This window comes from Fukomys damarensis, unplaced genomic scaffold (genome assembly GCF_012274545.1).
Source record: "Fukomys damarensis isolate Sample0158 unplaced genomic scaffold, DMR_v1.0_HiC HiC_scaffold_16, whole genome shotgun sequence".
NCBI lineage: Eukaryota > Metazoa > Chordata > Mammalia > Rodentia > Bathyergidae > Fukomys > Fukomys damarensis.
The window spans coordinates 30340951-30362858 of NW_022900928.1; the positions used below are offsets into that span (position 1 = coordinate 30340951).

At 54.4% G+C, this 21908-nt stretch overlaps 1 protein-coding gene across 8 annotated transcripts in view; it reads left to right on the forward strand.

The window, feature by feature from the left end:
* Myo7a (myosin VIIA) overlaps positions 1-21908 on the forward strand; it is an 81842-nt gene that overhangs the window by 8672 nt on the left and 51262 nt on the right. For 6 of the 8 annotated variants that reach the window (XM_033764234.1, XM_033764233.1, XM_033764235.1 and 3 more), the window contains exons 3-10: positions 6499-6612; positions 10399-10551; positions 17786-17970; positions 18948-19069; positions 19147-19289; positions 19474-19587; positions 20611-20764; positions 21650-21726. In XM_033764234.1, coding sequence (XP_033620125.1) covers positions 6499-6612; positions 10399-10551; positions 17786-17970; positions 18948-19069; positions 19147-19289; positions 19474-19587; positions 20611-20764; positions 21650-21726 — 1062 coding nt within the window. Of the gene's footprint in view, positions 1-6498; positions 6613-8823; positions 8862-9433; positions 9560-10398; positions 10552-17785; positions 17971-18947; positions 19070-19146; positions 19290-19473; positions 19588-20610; positions 20765-21649; positions 21727-21908 lie in introns of those variants that run through there. The other 2 variants (XM_033764236.1, XM_033764237.1) reach the window with 2 other exon arrangements.

Below are 21908 nucleotides of genomic sequence, written 5' to 3' on the forward strand. Positions count from 1 at the left end.
CCTGTTTCCATGTTTTAGCTCTTGTGAATGGTGCTGCCACAACATAGGTGTACAAATATCTCTTTGAGATCTTGCTTTCTGTTCTTTTGAGTATTGTACATGTCAGAAGTGGGATTGCTGAATCATCAATGTAGTAATTCTATTTTTAACTCTTTAAGGAACCACCGTACTGTTCCACACAGAGCCTATACTATTACACGTTCCCGCCAACAGTGCCCAAAAGCTCCAATTCCTCCATGTCCTCACCAATGCTTATTGTCTGTTTTGTTTTGTTGTGTTGTCCCAGGGGTCAAACTCAGGACCTTTGCAAGGCAGGCACAGTGTCACTGAGCCAAATCCCTGGCCCTGTCTATCGTTGGATAGTAGCCATCCCAGTATAATTTCGATTTACATTTCCTTTCTGATTAGTGACATCGAGCATCTTTTCATGCACTTCTTATCCATTTGTGTATCTTCTGTAGAGAAATCCTTACTCAAGTTCTTTGCCTGTTTCTGATGGGGTCATTCCATTGTTCTTCCATGTCTTTTAATTTGTAGAAATTTTACAGGGTAAGTCAAATGGTGACAAACTTCCTCAGAATTTATTTATGTGGGAAAGTCTTAATTTCAGCCGTGTGTGTGTGTGTGTGTGTGTGTGTGTGTGTGTGTGTGTGTGTGTATTGAATCCAGGGGTGGTCTATATCTGAGTATATCCTAGACTTTTTGGGTTTTGTTTTGAGACAGGGTCTTGCTAAGTCGTCCAGCCTGGCCTCAAACTCGTAGTTCTGGCTCAGCCTTCCGACTAGCTGGGGTGACCTACATTGCCAGAACACTTGACACATCTTTATTTTTGAAAGATAGCTAAGCCAGGCAGAATTCTTGGTTGACAGGCTTTTATTGTAGGGTTTTTTTTTTTCTTTCAACATTTGAAGTATATCATTCTATCACCTTCTAAACTACACAGTTTCTGCTGAGAAATCATCTGATAATCATAATAAGATTCCTTTGCATATAAGGAGACATCTTGGTCTTGCTGCTTTTCCTCCTGTTTTTGTCTTTGCCACCAGTTGGGAGGAGAACTGTTCCAGCTCAGGAGTGTCTGGGTGTGGGAAGGGCCAGGCCCTCAGTACCTTGCAGGGCCTCCCCTAGGGGACTCTCTCCAGTCACCATACCCTTCTCTCTCCACTCTTCAGCTATTCTTTTTTTCTTCTTCTTCTTCTTCTTTTTTGGTACCGGGTATTGAACTCGGGTCCTTGGCGCTTGCAAGGCGGGTCACCGAACCGCTGAGCTAAATCCCCGGCCCTCTTCAGCTGTTCTCTGTGTTGTGTCCTTTCCTCTTGTTGGAATGCCTTTCCCCTCATGAGTGCCTAAAGATCAGGGCTCCAAGCTGTCACCCCTACCATGACCCCCTCAGTTAATGACCATCATACAGCATTTGTTCTGAGAGGAACCAATCAAAATATATCACACATAGCCTGCTCAATCCCACAAGTGCCTTATAGGTGCTGTGACTGCCTCACGTGACAGCTGGGGAAACAAAGGCACCCCAACATGGGGCAGCTTGCCCTAGGTAACAGCCAGTGAGTGGCTCAACTGGGATTGAAGCTCAGCAGTCTAGCTCCAGCGTCTGAACTCTTAGCAGCCACACTATCCTGTCTCTCGGGGCCAGTTTATCCCTTATCTGGTGGTACCATCCTTATCTGTGTCTGGGTCTATCCACCCCACTAGGCAGGAAACTCTGAGGACATGTCTCCTTGACAGTGTCCTCTCAGCTTTGGTCTGACCCTGTGCTCCATGAAGGCTGGGTGTAGGGACAGATGGACAACACCGCAAGCCCACCACCATGCTCCCTTGCATCTGAGCAGCTGGTCCCTGAGCCAGTGGACATGATAAGCAGGTGGCCACTGAGGGCTGCTGTTGGTCTGGGCTTGGCTGGAGGAGGAACGTGTCCCAAAGGAGTGCAGGAACCGGGTGGGAACCGCTGCCATCAGTCAGCTTTGTGTGGGTGGCAGAGCCCTGGGTTCTTCAGTGTGAGCTGAGTGCAGCATGCAGGTCTCCTTCCCTACCTCTCCCCTACTCTATTCCCTGCTGCTGTTTGCTGGAGGGCACCTCCAGGAATCCAGACAACGCAGACAGCTAGAAACAAAGCCAGGAGGCTTTGGAGAGAAAAAGGAGGAAACAAAGGAGGATGGATATAAGAAGGGTGGGAGGAAGGTCACAGGGTCCTCTGCATGGCTTGGTGGCCTCTGGCTCACAGGGCTGGAGTCAGGTGCCCAGTCCGGTGTGGACGCCAGGACACAGGAGCCGGCTTGGCCCACTGCAAGGTGAGCTCTGAGCTACCAGGTTGGGCCAGTATTCCGGCGCTGCCCAGGGGACCCTGCACTAGGCCTCAGCGGCTTTTCTTGTGGCTGGACATCTCCACAGCTGGCCCCAGGACTGGGTGTGGAGGACTGGAAATAGGCTCTTCACTCCTTTCTCTCAAAGGAAGGTTTTTATCTGTCTTCAGTCTCCAGAGTTGGCCAGTGAGGCACAGATGTCCACTTCCTTTAGTTCCCCCAATGCACAGTTTATTATCTTCTATTTCATCACATTCCTGTATTTCTTTCGATAGGAAATATACTGGTTTTCCCCAAAACTGCATTCAGCATGAGGTTTCAGGTGCCGCTTACTCTAGGGGTCCAAGGCTTGGCCTCCATTGCTGTGATCCCAAGGAAGCCACCCAGAATTAGCAAGTTGGAGTTTGGGGTTGGCCAGGCGGTAGGGGTCCCGGCTGGGCGTCGCCCCCTCCCCACCTGCCCTTGGACGTCACCTAAGCCGCTGTTGCCATGGATCCGTGGCAGATGGCCGGGTTTAGGGTTCCCGGCGCGGGCGGGTGGCACTCACCAGATTAGGTGAATTAGGGAGCCCGAGCAGGCTCGCCGCCGCCGTCACCGCCGCTGCCAGGCCCTGCGTACCATGGAGCCCCTCAGCCGCCTGGATGACCCCGAAGAGCAGTGCGTCCCGCAGCCTGGCAAGTGGGCGCTGGTGCGCAGCCTGAATCAGACGCTCAAGACCCTCGCAGTCCTGCCGGTGAGAGGGAGAGCGGGAGGGCGAGCCTGGCCAGCTGAGCCTCAGTTTCCCTCTGGTCAGGAGTCCAGTAGAGCACAGGGTCTCAAGGCCCTGGTATTGTAGAAGGTCGGCAGCCTGGGAAACTGGATGGGGCCGTGACCTCGGCCTGACTTTCCCCGACCCGCCTGTTAGGCAGGGAGGTTTTGATTGTGGAAAACCAGGGAGTACATGTAGGTGGGGTGGGTAGGAGGAGAGACTTCCGGCCTTTTCTGAGGTGAGAGCAGGGAGTGTCCCCCAGGGCACAGAGAGGCCTAAGCCAACCTTTGCTGGCCAGCTAACTGCCAGAACAGCATGGCCACTCTGGGTCCCCTCGGTCACCAAGGGTGAGCGGCTAGACACTTCTTTGCTCCGAGGTGCTCCGCAAGATACTCACAGGCCTCTCCCACCTGTGAAGTGGGGCTGATAAAAGCACTCTCCCTGAGTGCTCAGGAAGATAAACAAGGGTGAGGGGTGGGGTGCGGGCCCTGGGACAGACTCAGTACCTTCCACGAACAGGTACCCAAAAGCAACCCAGCTCCCAGAGTAGAGGAGAGGAGAGGCAGAAAGGGCTAAGGCCCTGTGGTGGATTAATGTCCATTTGAGGTGGTCTGGTGCCTGGGAGGAGGCCTGTGGGGTGTTTCCTCTTCACCTGCACTGACTCTCCGTTTTAAGGCTGGTAAAAAGTGAGGCCCAGAGAGACTGAATGACTTAGCTAAAGTCACACAGCCTCAGGAGCAGAACTGAGACTATAGCCCCCATCACTTGACTATATGCTCACTGTGGCTGTGTGCTGGCTTTCCTATGTGGTGGGGGGGGCCCTGGGATTTGGGGGTAACCTTGAGAATATTTAGGTAGACTCATTCTAGGAAATCACTACACTGAGGCTGGAAGCCTGCAAAGCTGGGGCTGGGGTTCTTAGGGCCCCTCTGCTCCAGCCACTCATTTGACAGTTGAACAACTAGGACTTGTCCCAAGTTACACAAGCCACACCAAGGCATGTGCCCAAGTCACAAATGGGACCTTCAATTCAAGGTGAGGCCCCTGTAGGGGTAATGGGGCAGGATGTCACGCCAGCCTGGGGATTAGGCCTGGAGCTGGGTCCCCTGTCCTTGTGGCCACCTCCTGCCTCAATAAAGTTTCATCCTTCATCACAGCCTCCTTCCTCCTTCCCTTCCCTCCCCTGCCCCGTGACCCTGTGTTGGTTCTCATTCTGTCTTCCAGGTGCCAACAAGCCCATCGTCACTGATTCGATGAGTGACTGTGGCAGATTCCTTTCTCTCTTTGGGCCTGTTTCCTCCTCACCTGTAAAACGAGGGCCTTTACTTCCTGGCTGCAATCTGACAGCAGGACTCTGGGACCAGAGGAATGTTTGTCTTCAGAGATTGTCTTGCCTCAGAATCTCCCTGAAGCCCCTTAGCTTTTATTTGAAAATTTTTTCCTCACTCTCTGACCTGGACTAGAAATAGTTGTTACCGCCCTACTGGTAATGGATGGATGGATTTAAAAATGAAAATAATTTATGCCATTTCCTGAGGTTAAAAGAGTTCGAGTCACTTATGTTTGCTGTGTGGCTCTGAGAACCTCACTGGCCTCTCTGAGCCTCTATTTCCTGCTCACATAGGTTTTTGTTTTATTTTAGTGGTACTGGGGATTGAACTCAGGGCCTTTGCATTGTGTTATACTCCAGCCCTTTTAAAAAAATGGTTTTGTTTGTTTCAAGGCAAGGTCTCCTTAAGTTGCTGAGCTGCCCAGATGGGGCTCAATCTTTGCTTCTTCTTACCTCAGCCTCCCAGAGTGTCAGGATCGCAGGCCTGCATCACCATCCCTGGTCGTGAGGCGTTTTATTTTGGCTAGTCTGTTTTCTCAGTGAGGAATGAATTTTTATGTATGCCAGGTCTTATCCAAGATCAGGGTTACAAGTGACTCCTCCTGGGGTCAGGGACCTTATCAGTGTTTCCTGTTTTGCTCGGGACCCAGCCCAGGGAATGTTGGGAAAGAGCACTAGGTTTGGAGACTGTCTGTCCTGGTCTTTGGTCCTGCCTGTTCCTACAAAGCAGCTGTGTGAGCCTGGACACATTTTGTGACCCCCCGCCTGAGGGTCAAAGGCATTCATTGCAGGGGACGTCTAGCTTGCTGGGAGCAGGTTGTGGGTGTACTGAGTTCTCATGGAGCAGGGTTTGGTTCCCTGGCTCCTGAGTTGGCCCCTTGTGTAGGCCCTGCACCCCCTACACTCATCTCCCACAGAGTCACGCCGCACACTTTTACACACACTCACACCACTCTCTGCACCTCTTCTCTCACAGAGACCTGTTCTCTGCTGGGCTCTGGGCGGTCAGAGGTCCAGTGTGGGGTTGCGCTGTGTGTTTGGGGGGAGTCCCAGGGGAATACTCCATTCTCCACGCTCCACTCAGCAGCCAGATGTGAAGAGGGATGACTGCATGACTTCCTTCGCTCTCATCAGAGCCTGCCCCCACTGCTGTTCCTTCCTGCCTCAGGGCCTTTGCCCAGGCCACTCCCTCTGTCCAGATTACTATCCCCTGTCCTTCCCCCAGCTGGCTGCTTCTTATCCTTCAGGTCTCAACTGAGCTCTGAGAAAGCCTCCTGAGTCTGAGGCCGGCCACTTCTGTCATCCTCCACTGTTAGAGTCCTTACTGCCTTCACAAAGTCCACCAGTATCTGAAGGGATCATGTTAATAATATACCTGCTAGTCTCTGTCTCCTTCAGAGAGGATGCAGACTCCATAATCACTGCCCCATCTCCAGCCTTTAGATCAATTAACATCTTCTATGCAATGGATGCTTAATACGTGTTTAACATATTGGCACTGGATGTGGTTGTCCTGAGCCTACTTCTCTGCTTTAAGTTTTAGATTTGCTTTGCATGAACCCTTCTGTGTAGTGAGAACCAGGCTCCAGGCCTCATGAGACAGGACACATAAAAGTGACACTTCCCCTACAAGGTCAGGGCTGCCTCCACAAGATGGGATCCAGCGTGGCCCAGCAGTGTACAGAGGGGACTCGTCACCAGGATGCTGAGAACCTGCCTGGGAGTTGGGTGTCACTGGAAGACAGAGGAAGCGGTTTGAGTGTTTTGGTGTTTGTATCCAAACCCCAGTTAACCTGCCAGGTGTAGGTCCTGGGGAGCCAGGTTTTGGGCAGGCCTAGGTTGGAAGCTGTCCTGCTCTGTGACTGGCTTTTCTCTCTGAGCCTCTGCTTGCCCTTCTGTAAAATGGGGAGAGCAGTGGCTGCTCCACAAGAGGGCTTGGCAACATCGTGGAAGTCCCAGCCCAGGGCCTGGCACCGGAAGGCCCCGGAAAGCACAGCTTTCTTTCTTCTCTGTGTCAGAGCAGTGCCTCTGGTGGTATTGGGGTTGGGCAAAGGGCTGCTGGGAAGGGTACCTGCCTCTGCTCATGCCTGGCCTCTTCCCCATAGGGGGATTACGTGTGGATGGACCTGCGATCCGGGCAGGAATTCGACGTGCCCATCGGGGCTGTGGTAAAGCTCTGCGACTCCGGGCAGATCCAGGTGATGGATGATGAAGGCAATGTGAGTAGCCTGCCCTCTGCCAGTCTCCATGTCTGGGGCGCACAGGGCTGTCAGTGCCCCAGGGTAGGGGCCAGGAAGGGATCTGCTTGGGAAGATGGAGTCCTGTGCTCCCACTTGTACCTCTCAGACACTTCCTCTTCCCACTGCTCCAGCAAGAGGCTTCCCCCTTCTCTGTCCAGGCTGCCCGATCCTCTTCCCCAAGTACCTGACCCATTCAGCACAGCATTTGAAGAAAGTACATCAGGTACCAGGCTGCCTTGAGGGTGGACAGATCCCATCTTGCCCACTTATTGGCTGTGCGACCTTGGCCAAGTCTCTTTCCCTTCCAAATCTCAGTTTCCTCTTCTCTAAGATGTAGATAATCCTGATTTTCTCCTGGAGCTGTTGGCTCCCAAAACCACACATGCAAAGCCCCTCAGAGAAGTGAGTACCAGCCTGAGACTTGGTCTATAAATGCCTATAATCTTGCTCTGTCTGGTTGTGGCATCAGATGAAATCTCTTGCCCACTGGGATGCTGCCCCGGGAACCAAGCCAACAAGTCAGCCCTTGACCTCTCAGGGCCCAAAAGAAAAGGGACACAGGAAGTGTAAACTTGATAGGTGGTGATAATGGGGCTTTGTGCAGGGAAGGCGAGCTCTGAAGCCAGTGTCATGCCCTGGGGAAGGTGGGGCTCTGTGCAGGGCAAGCCTAGAGCCTCTGAGCATGTGTACAGCATGCGTGTGCATATGTGTGACACTGGGGACAGGAAGGTGCAGTGCAGAATGGTTGTAGCTTGGCAGGGACGTGAAGGACCAAGGGAGATTCAACCTCGGATAGTGTCCAGTGTTGTGCCTGGCACTGGGAACACAAATACGCTTGAGTCCCTGTCTCAGCTCCTAGTCTAAGGGGAGAGAGGAAATATAGGGTGCAGTGACTTGGAACGGAGCTCTGTTTGGGCAGGGGTGACCCAGGGGCTGCTAGGCTGGGTGGTGGGTGTGGAACGGATGGGGGTCCTGCTGATGCCCTGAGACCCTCCAGGGCTCCCCCTCAGGGTTTGCAAAGACCTTTGATCCAACTTCTCTTTGGAACTTTACATTTTTTGGGAAAGGCAGGGTGGGCTAAAACTGTTATCCTTTGGGCAAACTGAGGCACTGATGGGGCCATATGGCTAGTTGCACAGCTAGTAAATGACAGTGCTAGGAATAGAACCCAGGACTTCTGGCTTCTATGCATGAGTTTTCCGGGTCAGCATCCCAGTGGCAACTGTGAGACTCAGGTTCCGTTAGCCATGCCTTTGTCCCCAGGGCTTTGGAGCCAGGAGTCTACAGTGTCCTTCCTGAGGTTCCAGCTCTAGGACCCTTTGAGAAGCCACTGTGAGGCTGCAGTCACAGAGGAGAGGACACAAGGTGCAGCTGGCAGCATAGACAGACCTGTGCACGGAGTCCCCAGGGTGGGGACCAAGGACTTTGCCTACAGGCTTAGGTTTCACCTGGGTTGTGTTGCATGTCAGCTGGTGTCCCGTAGCTCTGTGTCACTGGATCCCCTCCCATGCTGCCCCCCCAGGCCCTGAGACGAGGGGCTGCAGAAGGGGAGGGGCATGAATAGCGGGCAGAGGACACATTAGAGAGGCTGGGCTTTGCCTCAATGGTACTGCACCCTGAGGTTTCTGGCCCCTTTTCTATCTCTACCTCCCCCTCATTCTGGACCATTGTCCTCTACCCTGTGTCCTTCCATGGACTCCCAGCAATTTGCAGCAGGCACCAGGCAAATCACATCTGGTTCCCCAGAGCTCAGTGGGGTGAGGGCAAGCCCTGTGTGAAGGGTTATGGTTGCAGTCCTCCTGGGACCCTGGCTTCCACCTTCAAAGCCATTCTCCAGGCCAGAAGGAGCCTCTTTCCCTGACTCCATGCTGCACCTTTCCTCTCCATTACAGTCCCAGCCAGCTCTTTCTCAAACTTGTCCTCAGTCCCTGGGATTATCATGTTTACTGTCTCTCCGTCTTTGTATCCCTTCCCCTCTCTCTCTCTCTCCTCCCTCTGGCCCTCCTGCCCCCACTTCTGTCCCCTCTCCCTCCCAGCGTCTCTGGCATTCCTTCAGGGCCTGGCCTGGCTCCTTCCCTGGTTACACTTTGCCCTGGGCTAAGCCATATCGCTGTGGACCTTGGCCAGGAGGCTGCTGCCCTCAGCTGGGAGGGGGAAGTGCCTAGCTCTGCATCCTAGCTGGGTCGGTCACTTCACCTCATGAGTCTGTCTCGTCGCTACAGAAAAAGGTCTGTAAATCCATTCCCGAACATATGGGGAGCGAATCAGAGCACATGTCGTCTTTATAGAACCAAACACGTTAGAGACTCATCCCCAGCACTGGTTGAGCATTTCCCAGTGCTGGGCAGACCTGGCAGGAGAAGGCTGTTCACAAGTCTTCCCAGCATACCCTGGAAGAAGGCATTGTCCTCAGCCCACTTTATAGATGAGGTTGTGGAGGCGCAGGAAGGCCAAGTGACCTGCACAGAGCTCCCAGCATGTGATAGCTGTGCTGTCTCCTGACCTGGGTCAGGTCCTGAACCATCCCAGGAGGAACCAGGCACTGGGGGTGGGGCCGCCCAATGGGGAAGGCAGTCAGTCTGCCCAGGAGCCCTTCCTCTCTGGCCAAGCTGGGCCTAGGTCAAGGCGGGCATGGGGATAGGCAGAGGGAATTTTCCAAACGGATCAGCTTTTATCGAGAAATAGGGTGCCCGGGAGTGAGGAATGTTCCACATGGGACTGGAAAGTCCAGGAGGGTTGTTGACCTCACCACCTGGCCCCTTGGGCCTCAGGGAGGGCTGTGTGAGGGCCTGACCTGGACTGAATCTCCTGGCCACAGAACACCAGGGAGCTGGGGTGGTGGCACTGGCTGGCCCTGCCTGATCCCTTCCCTCTGGGTTCCCTGGCCTGGCCACCACCCTACTTCAAGAGGCAGGAGATAACCCAGGTGGGAGATGGGGGTAGCTACCACTATTTGGTGCTGAGGGGGCAGGACTGGGTGCCAGTTGGATGGGGCAGGGGGACTAATGCCCAGATTTCTGCCAGAGTCTAGTCTGAGGGCTTGAGCTGGGAGGTCACATGTCAGTTCCTATCTGCTTCCAGTCTCCTGCATCAGAACATTTGGGAGTAAGAGGGCTGTGGGGCTCCACTCTTGCTATAGCCACACCCTGGAGTGCTGATCAGATTCTCACTTAGCAGAAAGTCTGGCATTGAGAAAGTGCTGGAGACCCCCAGGGATGGGTGGCTCCTGCAATCTGGAGGATGCACCTGCCTGCCACTTCCTGGCAGTGGGGAATATTGCAGGGGAGAATGGGGGAGCCAGAAGGTCACCCGCATCCGGTCCCCTCAGCTCACGGACACGCAGTTCTCCCCTTGTTCCGTGTGTCATCAGCAAGCCCTGTGAAGTGTGTCCCGCTAGGTCCATATCTCCCTGTGGCTTGCTGACCTGCCACACCTACCCCAGCTTCCAGGTTGCTGTTCTGGCTGCTCCCTGGGCTTGGCATTCTCTCTCCACATCTTATGGGTTCTTTCTCCTTATTTGGGACTCAGCTCAAATGCCACCCTTCCCAGCAAGGTGGCTCCTGAGCATCCGATCTAATTAGCTCCGTCTGTGGTTCTTCATGCCTGTCTGTTTATTCTTGGTATTATCCGAATTACTGTTTACTGTTCTTTACTTTTTACTGTTTTTACTGTTTCCTGGACACTGGGTGTGAAGTCAAGTCTGACTCCACTGATTACACTTTATAGTCTATCTTGCAAGCTGACTTTAGGGCTACGCCTCCACAGGAACACTGGATCTCCCCGCAGAACGCCACACACATCAAGCCCATGCACCCTACCTCAATCCATGGCGTGGAGGACATGATCCGCCTGGGGGACCTCAATGAGGCGGGCATCCTGCGAAACCTGCTCATCCGCTATAGGGACCACCTCATTTACGTGAGTACCAACTAGGAGCCCAGTCTCCTGAATTCACCACTCTGCAGCTCACCCTGCCCAGGACTCATCTGCCTGAAGCTCATCCTCCTGGGTGGTGCTGGTGTGGCTGTGGCTGGGATGGGACTGTTTGCAGCAGAAGGTCTTGTGCCTCCATAGACCTGGAAGCCACTGGGAAGAGAGGGCTCAGTTAGTGACAGACTTAGCACCCCAACCAGGAGCGGGGTGGTGGTGAGGGAAGGGGAACTTTGCAAACACTGGTTGTTTGCTGCAGGCTTGGGGCTGATAGTGGGTCCTCAAGGCCGGAGGAGCCCAGCTAAGGAGGATATATATCCTCAGGAAAAGGATAGAGCAGGACCTCAGAACCTTGAATTCAGGCCAGGCAGCCCTTTCTTCTCCACATGGAGACCCAAGAGACCAATAAAACCCATCTAAGGCAGCAAGGACAACAGTGGACCAAGAGGGTGATTCAGAGGATACCTGATCACAGGCCCTGGAGGCCATTTAGTCTAGAGGTTCTCATGCCTGTTGGTCGCAAGAAACCAGAATGAAAATGGGGAAAGGGGAATTAGAAGAGGAGGGAGGAAGTGGGGAGAAAAGAGGAAGAAGAAAAACTTAGCAGGACCCCAAAAGCCTATTCTTTAAGTGGACTATGTCAAATTTACTGTATTCTAATTTAAAACAGAAATTTTAAAACTATTTATTAATTTATTTAAAATAACCATAATAGGAGCTAGGCATGGTGGCACAAGCCTGTGATCCCAGCACTTTGGGAGGCTGAGGCAGGAGGATCACAAGTAGGGCAACTTAATAACTCAGTAAGGCCCTGTCTTAAAATTTAAAAAAATGTAAAGGGCTGACAATACAGTTCAGTGTGAAGGTCTGAGTTCACTCCTTGGTAATGAAAAAAAAAAAAAAACCTTTATAGCATAGCATATTTTAATGGGGGAAAAACGATTTATCAACATAAAAGAAATTAGTAAGCACAGTGGTACTACTTACAGGTTTCTCGGATCTCTTTAATTCTGGCTCAGTGGATTTCATGTCTGCCTCCATGAAGTCTAATGTGCTGTTTGGTTGGACCATATGGCAACAGTCTGGCCTCACAGATTCTGTGTGTGTGTGTGTGTGTGTGTGTGTGTGTGTTACTGGGAAATGAATGAGAAGCCCCACACATACTAGGCAAATACTGCTATTGAGCTATATCCCCAGTCGTTTGAAAAATTTTTGTTTTAAGACAGTCTCACTAAGTTTTCTAAGTTGCTTAGTCTGGCCTTGAACTTGCAGCCCTCCTGCCTCAGTCTCTCTGGTAGCGGGGATTACAGATGGTACCACAAAGTTCTCACAGACTTGAGATGGAAAGAGAAGACTTTGCACACTTCCTGAGAGGGGCTTTGGGGCACACAGATGTCTTTTAAATACCCTGAGTTCTGCTTTAGACCAGTAGCCCTATTTTACAGACAGGGAAACTAAGGCCCCTCCAGGTCTATCATACTACTGACCCAGCCCCACCCACAGCAGCTTAGGGTGAAGGAAACCAAGTGCGTGACAAGAAGGGGGCAGGAAGGAGCCCCATGAGTGGGGCAGGGCTGGTTCTCCTAGCCCCAGCTAGACAGGAGATGTGGGTGGCTTGTTGTGGTGGGCAGGTGAAGAGGTTAGGGGTGGTGAGTGCCTGAGAGAAGGTGAGGGCAGCCTCCAGCAAGGGGCACTGCATGACTGAAAGGCTGGAAGCTGGGCCAGGCACTGTCACTCCACTTGTCAGGCAGGAAGGGGATCCAGGCTGGAGGAATCTGAGGGAGACCTGGAAGTTGCCCTTGAGAGATCATAGCAGGGCGTTCCAGGGACCTGGGCTCCAGGCCTCCCAGCAGTGCTGGAATACAGACCCCTCCCTCAGTGGCCACTAGCCCCTCTCAACTCTGGTCTCTATGGTTTCTGGCTCCTCTGAGGAGAAGTTGTGCCCGGGCTGCAACACCCACCATGTGGACCCAGCAGGTGGATTGTCAGGGAGCCCTTTGGTACTGGTGGAGCCCCCTCACCCTCCCCGTGCCCCTTGCTCAGGCCTCATCTGCACTCAGAGGTAGGGCACAGGTGGTACCTCCTGACACACTCAGAGTTACCGGGCAGAGGCAGAACTCAAGCCCAGAGCGGGACACTCACTGCACCCCAGGGGCCCTGCTTGGGTCTGGACAGTTCTTGGCAGCTCACTCCTCTCTCCTCTCCCTGGAGGGTAGGTGGCCATAGGTGGGTCCTGGGACTGTATGATGGTGAGGGGGGAGCCTACCTGTCCACCTGCCAGGGGGAGGATACTACTAAAGCTGACTGACTTGCTGTCATTGTCCCTGTGTGGAGGGAGGCCTGACCCCTAGGCCCACTCTCCTATCAGAAGGGATAGAGACTCCACTATCCTTCAGATTTCTTTTGGGGGGAGACAGGTGGCAGCCTCTGGACAGAAGTCCAGCTTTAGTGCCTGGAGGGCACAGCTCAGTTTGTCTCTGGGCCCGAGACTCGGTGGCAGTGGGTCTGGGGATGTGTGGGGATTCAAAGAGGCTTCCTCAACCTGCTGCATCTGTGGTTCTGAGACCTGGTGGGTAAGGACCGGTGTGGGGCTTCACAGAAGGATCCAGGACATTGTCCCACCCAGAAACTATACCCATCCCTAGCCATGGCAACCCTGTCCCTTCATGGATTGAGTTACCCTGAGCACAGCCCCACACACCCAGGATTTCCTTGGGTTACCACGACCGGCTCACAGCCTTGGGCTCAGTGGTCACTCTGTCCCTGTCTACCCAGGGCTTCCTGCTTCCAGCTGGCCCATCCCCAGGAGCCAGGGAGAGCACCCCACAGTTGCTGTACAACCCTGGGCACACCAGAACGGGAGATGGTCCTGAGGACCCCTAGCAGCCCTCACTGGGTAGCCCCAGGGGCCACCGGTCATGCCTGGGACCTGTGGGGAAGAGGTGGCAGGGCAGTGGGGACCCCAGGCTCGCTGATGCTGAGCAGAGGCTGGAGCCTGTCCGGGAGGTACCATGGTCGGGCCTTGGCTAGTGGCATGAGGGGAGCCCCAGGCCTGTTTGATCTCAGAATTCCCATGGGCACTGTGGGACCCTACATAGGGAGAGCACTCCTTGGGGCTGGGCAGCTGCACAAGTCCCAGAATGCCCCTTGCTCTCCAGCCTGCCAAGCACTGACAGAGGAGGAGTCCCAGGGCAGCAGGCCTTGGTTGTCTTAGGAAGGGGAGCCAAAGGAGGAACAGGTTCCTGCCATAGCTCTCCTACCTCCTAGAGGCCCTGATCTCTACCTGAGGACTTGGGGGCCCTGGGGACCACACATACTGTGTCCTTGTCTTGGGAATAGTCCTAATCTCCTCCCATGCTCCCGGGCATGGTTTACTACTAGAATTGAGCAAGAGGCCTCTGCTGGGCAGGGGGCATGAACTCTGTGCCAACGTGGGCCTTCAGAGAGAGGCTTAGTGGGTAGTGCCAAGGCCTCACAGGACCCATGGGCAGAGACCCAGAGGATCCAGGGTCTCACTGCCAGCAGGTGCCAGCAACCCCCTGAACTTGACCTGGCTGCTGTCTCCCAGCTCCACAGTCCCACGGGTGCACTCCTGGGGCATGGGGAGGCCCAGGGAGAGGCCTGCGCTAGGGCTTTGATGCCAGGTTCCCTTGTTCACCCCACTCCCTGGTAGCTGCTGGGTGGCCGTGGCCAGTCCCTCCAGTTCTGGGTGATTACTTTTCCTTTTGAGGGGAGAACACACCGACAGTGGTTTTCTGAGGGGCAGAGGGTTGAGGGAGAGGGAGCTGCAGAAGCCTGCCCCCCAGGTCTTACTGCAGTTGGTTTGTACTTGCTTAGCTGCTCTGGAGGGTCCTATTCACTGCAGAAGAGGCTCAAGTAGCTTTTGTTGTTATTTTGGGGAGAGCTAGGGAATAGACCTAGGTCTCATGCATGCTGGGAAGTACCCTACCCCTGAGCTACATTCCCAGCTTTTTGTATTTTGAGACGGAGCCTCACTAAGTTCCCCAAGCTGGAGAAACCTTGTTTTTGGTGATTTTTATCTATTTGGTTTTTGGGTTTTTGTTATTTTAAGATGGGTTTTACTACCATAATCCAGGCTTGAACTCATTACTCTGCTGTCTTGGCCTCCTGAGTGCAGGAATTACAGGCATACACCACCATGCTTGGCCTTAGTTCATGTTTTTAGATGATTCTGTGTGCTACAGAGTGGAAAGCTTCCCTTCTGACCCAGACAGGACCACTGCTACTGATCTCTGATTGATTCTCCAGGAGAACGTGTGTGTGTGTGTGTGTGTGTGTGTGTGTGTGTGTGTGTGTACGCAGTTTTTCACTTTCATCTCTGAAGATGGCAGCATCCCTTGTTACACTGTTCTGTGCCTTTTCTGCCAGCCACTTCCCAGGGCATACTTCCTGCAGTGTGGGCCGGATGGCCTTGGGCTGTTGACAGGTTTCCCCTGTTGACAGCTGCTTTCCATGCTACTTCTTGGGACAGCAGTTAACATGCTGTTCATTCAGCCCATTAATATAGTTACTCTTTCAGTCACTCAGCTAATACTACAGAGCGTAACTTACGTACTGTGAATACAGCCAGGCTCTGGTGGACAGAGGCTTTGATCTAGAGCCACAGATGAGTCAATGAAGGCAACCAAAGGGACCATATGGAGTATGATGGTCCTGCTTTCTGGAGGAGGTGTCATCTCAGCTTTGCCCCGAAGGACAAACAGGAATTAGCTGAGGGTCAGATATGACAGGAGAGGGTGTAGGGGGATTTTGTAATACAGAGAGGGCCTCTTGTCTGTGGGATGAAAGACAGCAGGTGGCAGGCTTGGGGACTCTGGGCAAGGAAAGATTGCAGACTTTGTCCTGAGGCCATGCGAAACTGCTAGAGGGTTCCCAGCAGAGGGTGGCCTGGCCAGATCTTCTCAGAGTCCAGGGTGGCTGTGAGTGGAGGACAGATTGTAGGGCCGAGGGTGGAGGCGGTGCACACGAGGGAAGCATGAGCCAGGGCTCCCACTGTATTTGCTGAGGAGTGGTGGTGGCCGGCACCAGGGAGAGAGGCAGAAGAAGGGCAGCAGGGGCTGAGCAGCCGCTCAGGTTTCTGCCCTGGCCAAGGATGGCCCTGGTGCCCTTGGCAGAGTTGGGCAGGCTGAGAAGGAGCTGTGTGGGAAGGAAGTGAGCTCTGAGTTGAACATCAGGCAGAGACTTCCGGGAGGTAGAGGAATGAAGGGTCTTATGACCCAGAGGGCCCTGTGGGCAGTGGGAAGCGTGGAGTGGGCCACAGGAACAGTGAGTAGAGAAAGAAGCATCTCAGGGTCCCCGTGCCCGAGCCTATCTGGTCCCCTCCTCTAGCCTGAAGTGTGTCTGCCTCCAGGACGGTGAAGCCATCCATCCTCTGTGACCCTTCTCCAGCAAACCCTCCAAATGTCACGGCCTTTCACACCTCAGTGCGCTCTGGTGAGCCCTTGGGCTGTCACCCTTCTACCCTCCACTTGGAGGACTTTAGGAGCTCCCCAGCCCAGCCTCCTAAAAGGTCTCCATAAAGAGCTGCCTAATGACGGTGCGGAGTCCTCCTCCTACTGTGCGGGCAGTGAAAGGCCAGAGTTGAGCATCACACTCCTGAGCAAGTATCAAAAGAGAGGAAGGGGCACTAATCCAATGGACACCTGGCAAAGGTTACAGCTCTGTCTTTTGTCAAAGGTCCTTTACCATGGTCCTGGGAGGTGGGTGTTAACCAGCCCCTTTTACAGAGGGGCAAACTGAGGCTTGCCAGAGGAACAGTGCTGGCGGCTGACTCCCAGGTTGGTGCTAATTCTCCCCAACAGTCTTCCTGGTTCCCATAGCTGACAGGCCTGACCCGGTTGTTCAGCCCAGTAATATTGTTTGTGGCAAATGCCTTATTGCTTCCATTTCCACTGACCAGCTCCCTATTTACCTGCTCTCTTGGGCACTTTACAACCTCAGACCAGCTGTGGAGGACGGGTGAGGGAGTGCAGTGTAGGGAGCCTCTCGGAGGCTCGCTGGCTCATTGGCTTGGCCTGCCACCCCTCTAGCCTCCTGCCCTGCCCAACCCCTTCTCTCCTCCTGCCTGGGCTACTGGCCCTGTGAGGCTCAGTTGTATCTGGCTCCGGGCTGCTGGGATGAAGAGGCTCAGTGGGGAAGGAGAGTCCTGGGGCACAGAGAAGCATGTGACTGGGGCCTGGGCCTCTGCACCCAGCCCAGGGCCACTTTGCACGGCCCCCAGCCCGGGAGGGCATTTCTCCTGGCATGTGGCGCTGCATCCACGCTTCCCCTGCATGGCCATGCCAGGCTGAGGCTGCTGGGGTATGGTGGTGACTCTGGCGTCATGCTCTGAGCCCTGGGTGGATGGGGCAGTGGGGCCATCATCTCCCCTGGCTGGACACATCTCTCTTCAGCTTGTTCAGGCCTCCATTGTCATTACATCTGTCACCAATTACAGGCTGACCTATTCAAGCTTGGGATGCTGCCAAGGAAGGAGGAGAGACTTCTGAGTGCCTCTCCTGTCGCCAGGGTGCTATCCTTGTAGGACCGGGCTCTGGGCTCACAGCAGGAAGTCTTGCCTGTGGGTGGCCAATCTGTGCACTTGGAGAGAGGAACCCTGTAGAGACAGCACTCTGAGGCCTCTAAGCCACCCAGATAGCTGGAAGTGCTCTGTCCCTCAGAGCCAGAGGCCCCCTCCTCCCTGGGGCAGTGCTGCAAGGGCCCCGCTCCCCAGCCACCCATCCCAGCCCCTTCAACTCTTTATGGCTTGGTTTCAGCTTCCTGCTTCCTCACCAACCTGATATCCCCTCTGGACATGGTCCAGTTTATGAATTTCATTCTAAAATAGGGGTTGCAGGGCTTAGAAGCAAGGATGGGAGCTAATATCTGAGGTGTTCCCACTGTGCTCTGTGAATTTTAAAGTCCATGTTTCTTTTCATCTTCCTAAACAGTTATAATGTGCCCATTTTACAGAACACGGAAAGGACACTGAAGCTCCCAGACCCGCCTTTCCTCTCTCCCCTCCTTTCTTCATTGTCACTGAGCACCTACTCAGAACCAGGTCCTCACCTAAGCTAGTCTGAAGGCCCCTCCCCAGCTCCTAGGGAGTCTGGCTTCCACCTGGTGCACATTGCCCCAAAGCCAGTGCTCTTCCTTCAGAGAGGAGCCGGGCAGAGCCTCCTACATGGGAGAGACTGAGTTTGCCTTCCTTTGTTGCCTGCAGACGTACACAGGCTCCATCCTGGTGGCAGTGAACCCCTACCAGCTGCTCTCCATCTACTCCCCAGAGCACATCCGCCAGTATACCAACAAGAAGATTGGGGAGATGCCCCCCCACATCTTTGCCATCGCCGACAACTGCTACTTCAACATGAAACGCAACAGCAGAGACCAGTGCTGTATCATCAGGTGGGTGGCCCAGTGCCAACCCGGAACTCCAAGCTCAGCCTCTTGAGCTGCAGCTCTGTGCTCTGCTAGGGCCTCTAGGATTTACTCCACTGTTGGAAATGCCAGAAAGCTCCTCAGGACCAAGCTGTGCACTTTGTGACAGTGTAGAATCACCTCCCCTCCTGGAGGTCTTCTATCCTGTTAGTGCTACTGAAGATCACGTGAGTTTTGAAGGCCCACTTGTTCACTTACGGTGCCTGTTGAATCACGGCCATGGTCAAATGAAGTCTCAGCCTCCTCTTTTCTCTTGGCCAGAGGGTAAAAGGCCAAAGCACTGACTGACCATCTAATATGTACCCTGTTCCAGGGCAAGTATGGATGGAGGAGTGTCTTAGTTACTTTTCTCTTTGCTGAGACAAAAATACCTGATACCTAAAGTTAAAGGAGGGAAGGTTTATTTGGCTCACAGTTTATAGAGGTTTCAGTCCGTAGTTGGCTGGCCCCAAGACAGGGTGGCAGGGCAGAGGGGCAGAGCAAGCAGAAGGTGGCAGCAGCTATAGCAGCAAGCAACAGTGACCACAGCAGCCCTCTTTCTGTCCCTTACATTCTATCCAGGCTACACTCCCTCAGGGTGAGTAGCACTCACTCCCAGGGTGGGCCATCCCATTATCCACGCCCAGAACTGTGCCAAACCAGTCAGTAGACTAATTTAATAATCACACATACCCTTCACCCCGCAGTACACACTCTAGTCCAGCCACCTCTAAGAACCCCCGGCTATCGCCACATGAGGCTTTGGGGTGGGTGTGGGGACACCAGCCATAATAAAGGGAGCCTAAATGAAGTGACAAGAGTCAACCCTGAGCTCTTTAGCTCTCTCCCGGCCTGGAGGGTCCAGGCTGTCATCCAGGATTGCAGGGAGGGGAGGGAGAGCTGGGAGTGGCAGCCTCAGGGTGTGGCAGCCTGGGCTGAGGACAGCCCCACTTCTCACTCCACAGTGGTGAGTCCGGAGCAGGGAAGACCGAGAGCACAAAGCTGATCCTGCAGTTCCTGGCTGCCATCAGTGGGCAGCACTCATGGATTGAGCAGCAGGTCCTGGAGGCCACCCCCATCCTGGAAGGTAGTGCCAGGGCTCTGAGGGCAGGGCAGGGAGGCTGGGATGGGCCGTCCTTGCCATGACCTCTCCTCACCCTACAGCATTTGGAAATGCCAAGACCATCCGCAACGACAACTCAAGCCGCTTTGGGAAGTACATCGACATCCACTTCAACAAACGGGGCGCCATCGAGGGTGCCAAGATTGAGCAGTACCTGCTGGAGAAGTCACGAGTCTGTCGCCAGGTGGGCCCAAGCCTCAGGATGCTGGATCAGACTCAGTTCCTTCCCTGGGGCAGATCCAGCCTCGGGAGGATGGGTGCCCCCATCTGCATTGCCCTGTATGCCTTCTCTCTGCTGCCCATGCTCTCCTGAGTACCTGATGTCCCCTGGGCTTTCTTCTTACCCCAACTGCTGTGCCCACTCTCAGGCTCCAGATGAGCGGAATTATCACGTGTTCTATTGCATGCTGGAGGGCATGAGCGAGGAGCAGAAGAAGAAGCTGGGCCTGGGTCAGGCCACTGACTACAACTATTTGGCCATGGTGAGGCTCAGGGGACAACCTGGGAATGGGACATGGATCCCAGAAAGGTAGAGTAGAAGCAGGCCACTCCCACAGGACCCCAGCCCTGCTGCAGGCCTGGTGGGTGGGAACTTCCCTGGGGGTCTTCTTTCTCCTGGGCTTGTACATTTCATACTGCTTGGGCACAGGCATCTAAACACATTCTTACAACAGGCACATTCCTAACTGTAGACATCTGACGCGGACACACAGACATGCCCGGCCACGTGTCGATGCACATCCACTTGCCCGCTCACACAGCCACACATTTGACTTGGATCTCTGCCAGGCCTCCCGTGATCCTAGGGAGCTAGATGCTAAGTTCTCAGCCCTGAGGGCTTGCTGGGGTCAGGCTGCTGCTGCTGCTGTCTGGACACCAAGAAGAAGTGGGCCCCAGGGCCGTCTCTGCCGCCAGTCCTGGGTCAGGGGCTCTGGGGCCATGCATACAGCAGACTGGCTTGGGGAGCACTACTTTTGTATCCCTGGGGCGAGCCCAGCAGGGCCCAAGTATGCAACTGTGGGCTACGGCACCTGAGGGAGTGTGTTGTGGGTGTGACAGCCCTTCCTGGACACTTCCACAGTGGGCCGTCACACTCGGACATTCGTACACAGCATGGAGCACCCACTCCTCTGCAGTTTCCACCCCTCTCCACACCAAGCTGCACCTGTGAGAGTTAAGCCCCTGAGAGTGGGTGTCTCCAGGGCATGCAGAAGGCACTGTGGGGCCTTGAGACTGTGACTATCAGGTGGGTGAACAGGCTAGGCCTGGGATCAGGGCTCCTCTCACTCATGGGAAGAAGGGGCATCCAGGACTCCCGGACATGGGAGGTGAGCTCTTGAGAAGCCCAATCAGACGCTCTCTAGACTTTCTGGAGGAGCCTGCTCACGCTAAGGTCCAGGACCTGGAGCCTGACCTGGCAGAAAGGGCCCTTCTGCTCTAGCACTGCCTCTCTGGGATGCCCATGGCCTCACTAACCCCATTTCCCACTCCCCCACCTATCCCAGGGCAACTGCACGACCTGTGAGGGCCGAGTGGACAGCCAGGAATATGCCAACATCCGCTCCGCCATGAAGGTGCTCATGTTCACCGACACGGAGAACTGGGAGATCTCAAAGCTCCTGGCTGCCATCCTGCACCTGGGCAACCTACAGTATGAGGGTAAGGCTGTACCATGTCCTGCCTGCACCAACGGCAGTGCCACACCTGGTGCCCATGGGGTATTGAAAGTGCAGCTTCTGCCCAGCACGTACCCTCATGTGGGGGGAGGGATTCCCCTGCAGGTAGACTTGAAGAGGTCTGCTAGCTTGACATCAGCCTCGGTGGTACTGCTGTGTGGAAATTCCACCAGAGAGATGGACAGATGAGGTGCCCTGGGAGTGGAGCGTGGCCCTTTAAGACCCCTTCCACATTGGTTTCTTCTTTAGAATAGATGTCAGTAAAAGGATAAACCTTTGAGCTAATTCATACTAAGGTCTCCTGAAAAAAGGAAGGCCAGGGAAGGGATGTGTTCACTTCTCTGTCACACCCTGGCGGTCCTGACACACCAGGATGGGAGGTGTCCTGGGTCCCACTCTTTTCTTTTTCTGTTTCCCAGCATGGGTCCTGGGCAGAGTGGGAGCTCTGGGAAATTCACTCAGTGGTCTCAGCAGTAAGGCACTCAGTCTAGTGGGTGTTGAAAGACTAAGAGAAAGGGTGTATCAAGCAGAGGGGAAAGTTGCGAAGATCCTGAGGTCCAGGATAGCAGAGGAAGTTCGGGAAGGGCAAGGTCCCAAAGCTTATCCCAAAGGAGCCAGGGTTGCCATTCAGAGCGCTAAGAGTCTGAAGTGAAGGCTGCACAGGTGAGGGTTAGGGTCACTTGGGTGCCAGGGATGTGCTGGCACACAGGGTCCTTACTCACATGGTGCCCGTGTGGACATTACCAATGCCCTCTGTGACAGGATGGGACCACAAGAGTGGGTGTGGTGACCCAGGCCTCCTAGGCCTGTCCCCACTCCCCTCTGCCAGCTTTCCCTGCCCTGACACTGTACCCTTTGCTTCTGGCAGCACGGACATTTGAAAATTTAGATGCCTGTGAGGTCCTCTTCTCTCCGTCACTGGCTACCGCTGCATCCCTGCTGGAGGTCAGTGCCTGCTTTCTCTGGCCACCCCTGCCTCTGTCCCTGTGAAGATGGTGCTGACTTCAGCTCAGTGGGGCTGGCGTGTGAGAGCTGGGTTGCTGGGAGCCTCTGGCTGGGTGGGTCATGTTCAACACCAAGGACCAGCTGTACACAGGCTCTGTGCTGGACTTGGGTCCTGCATCCTC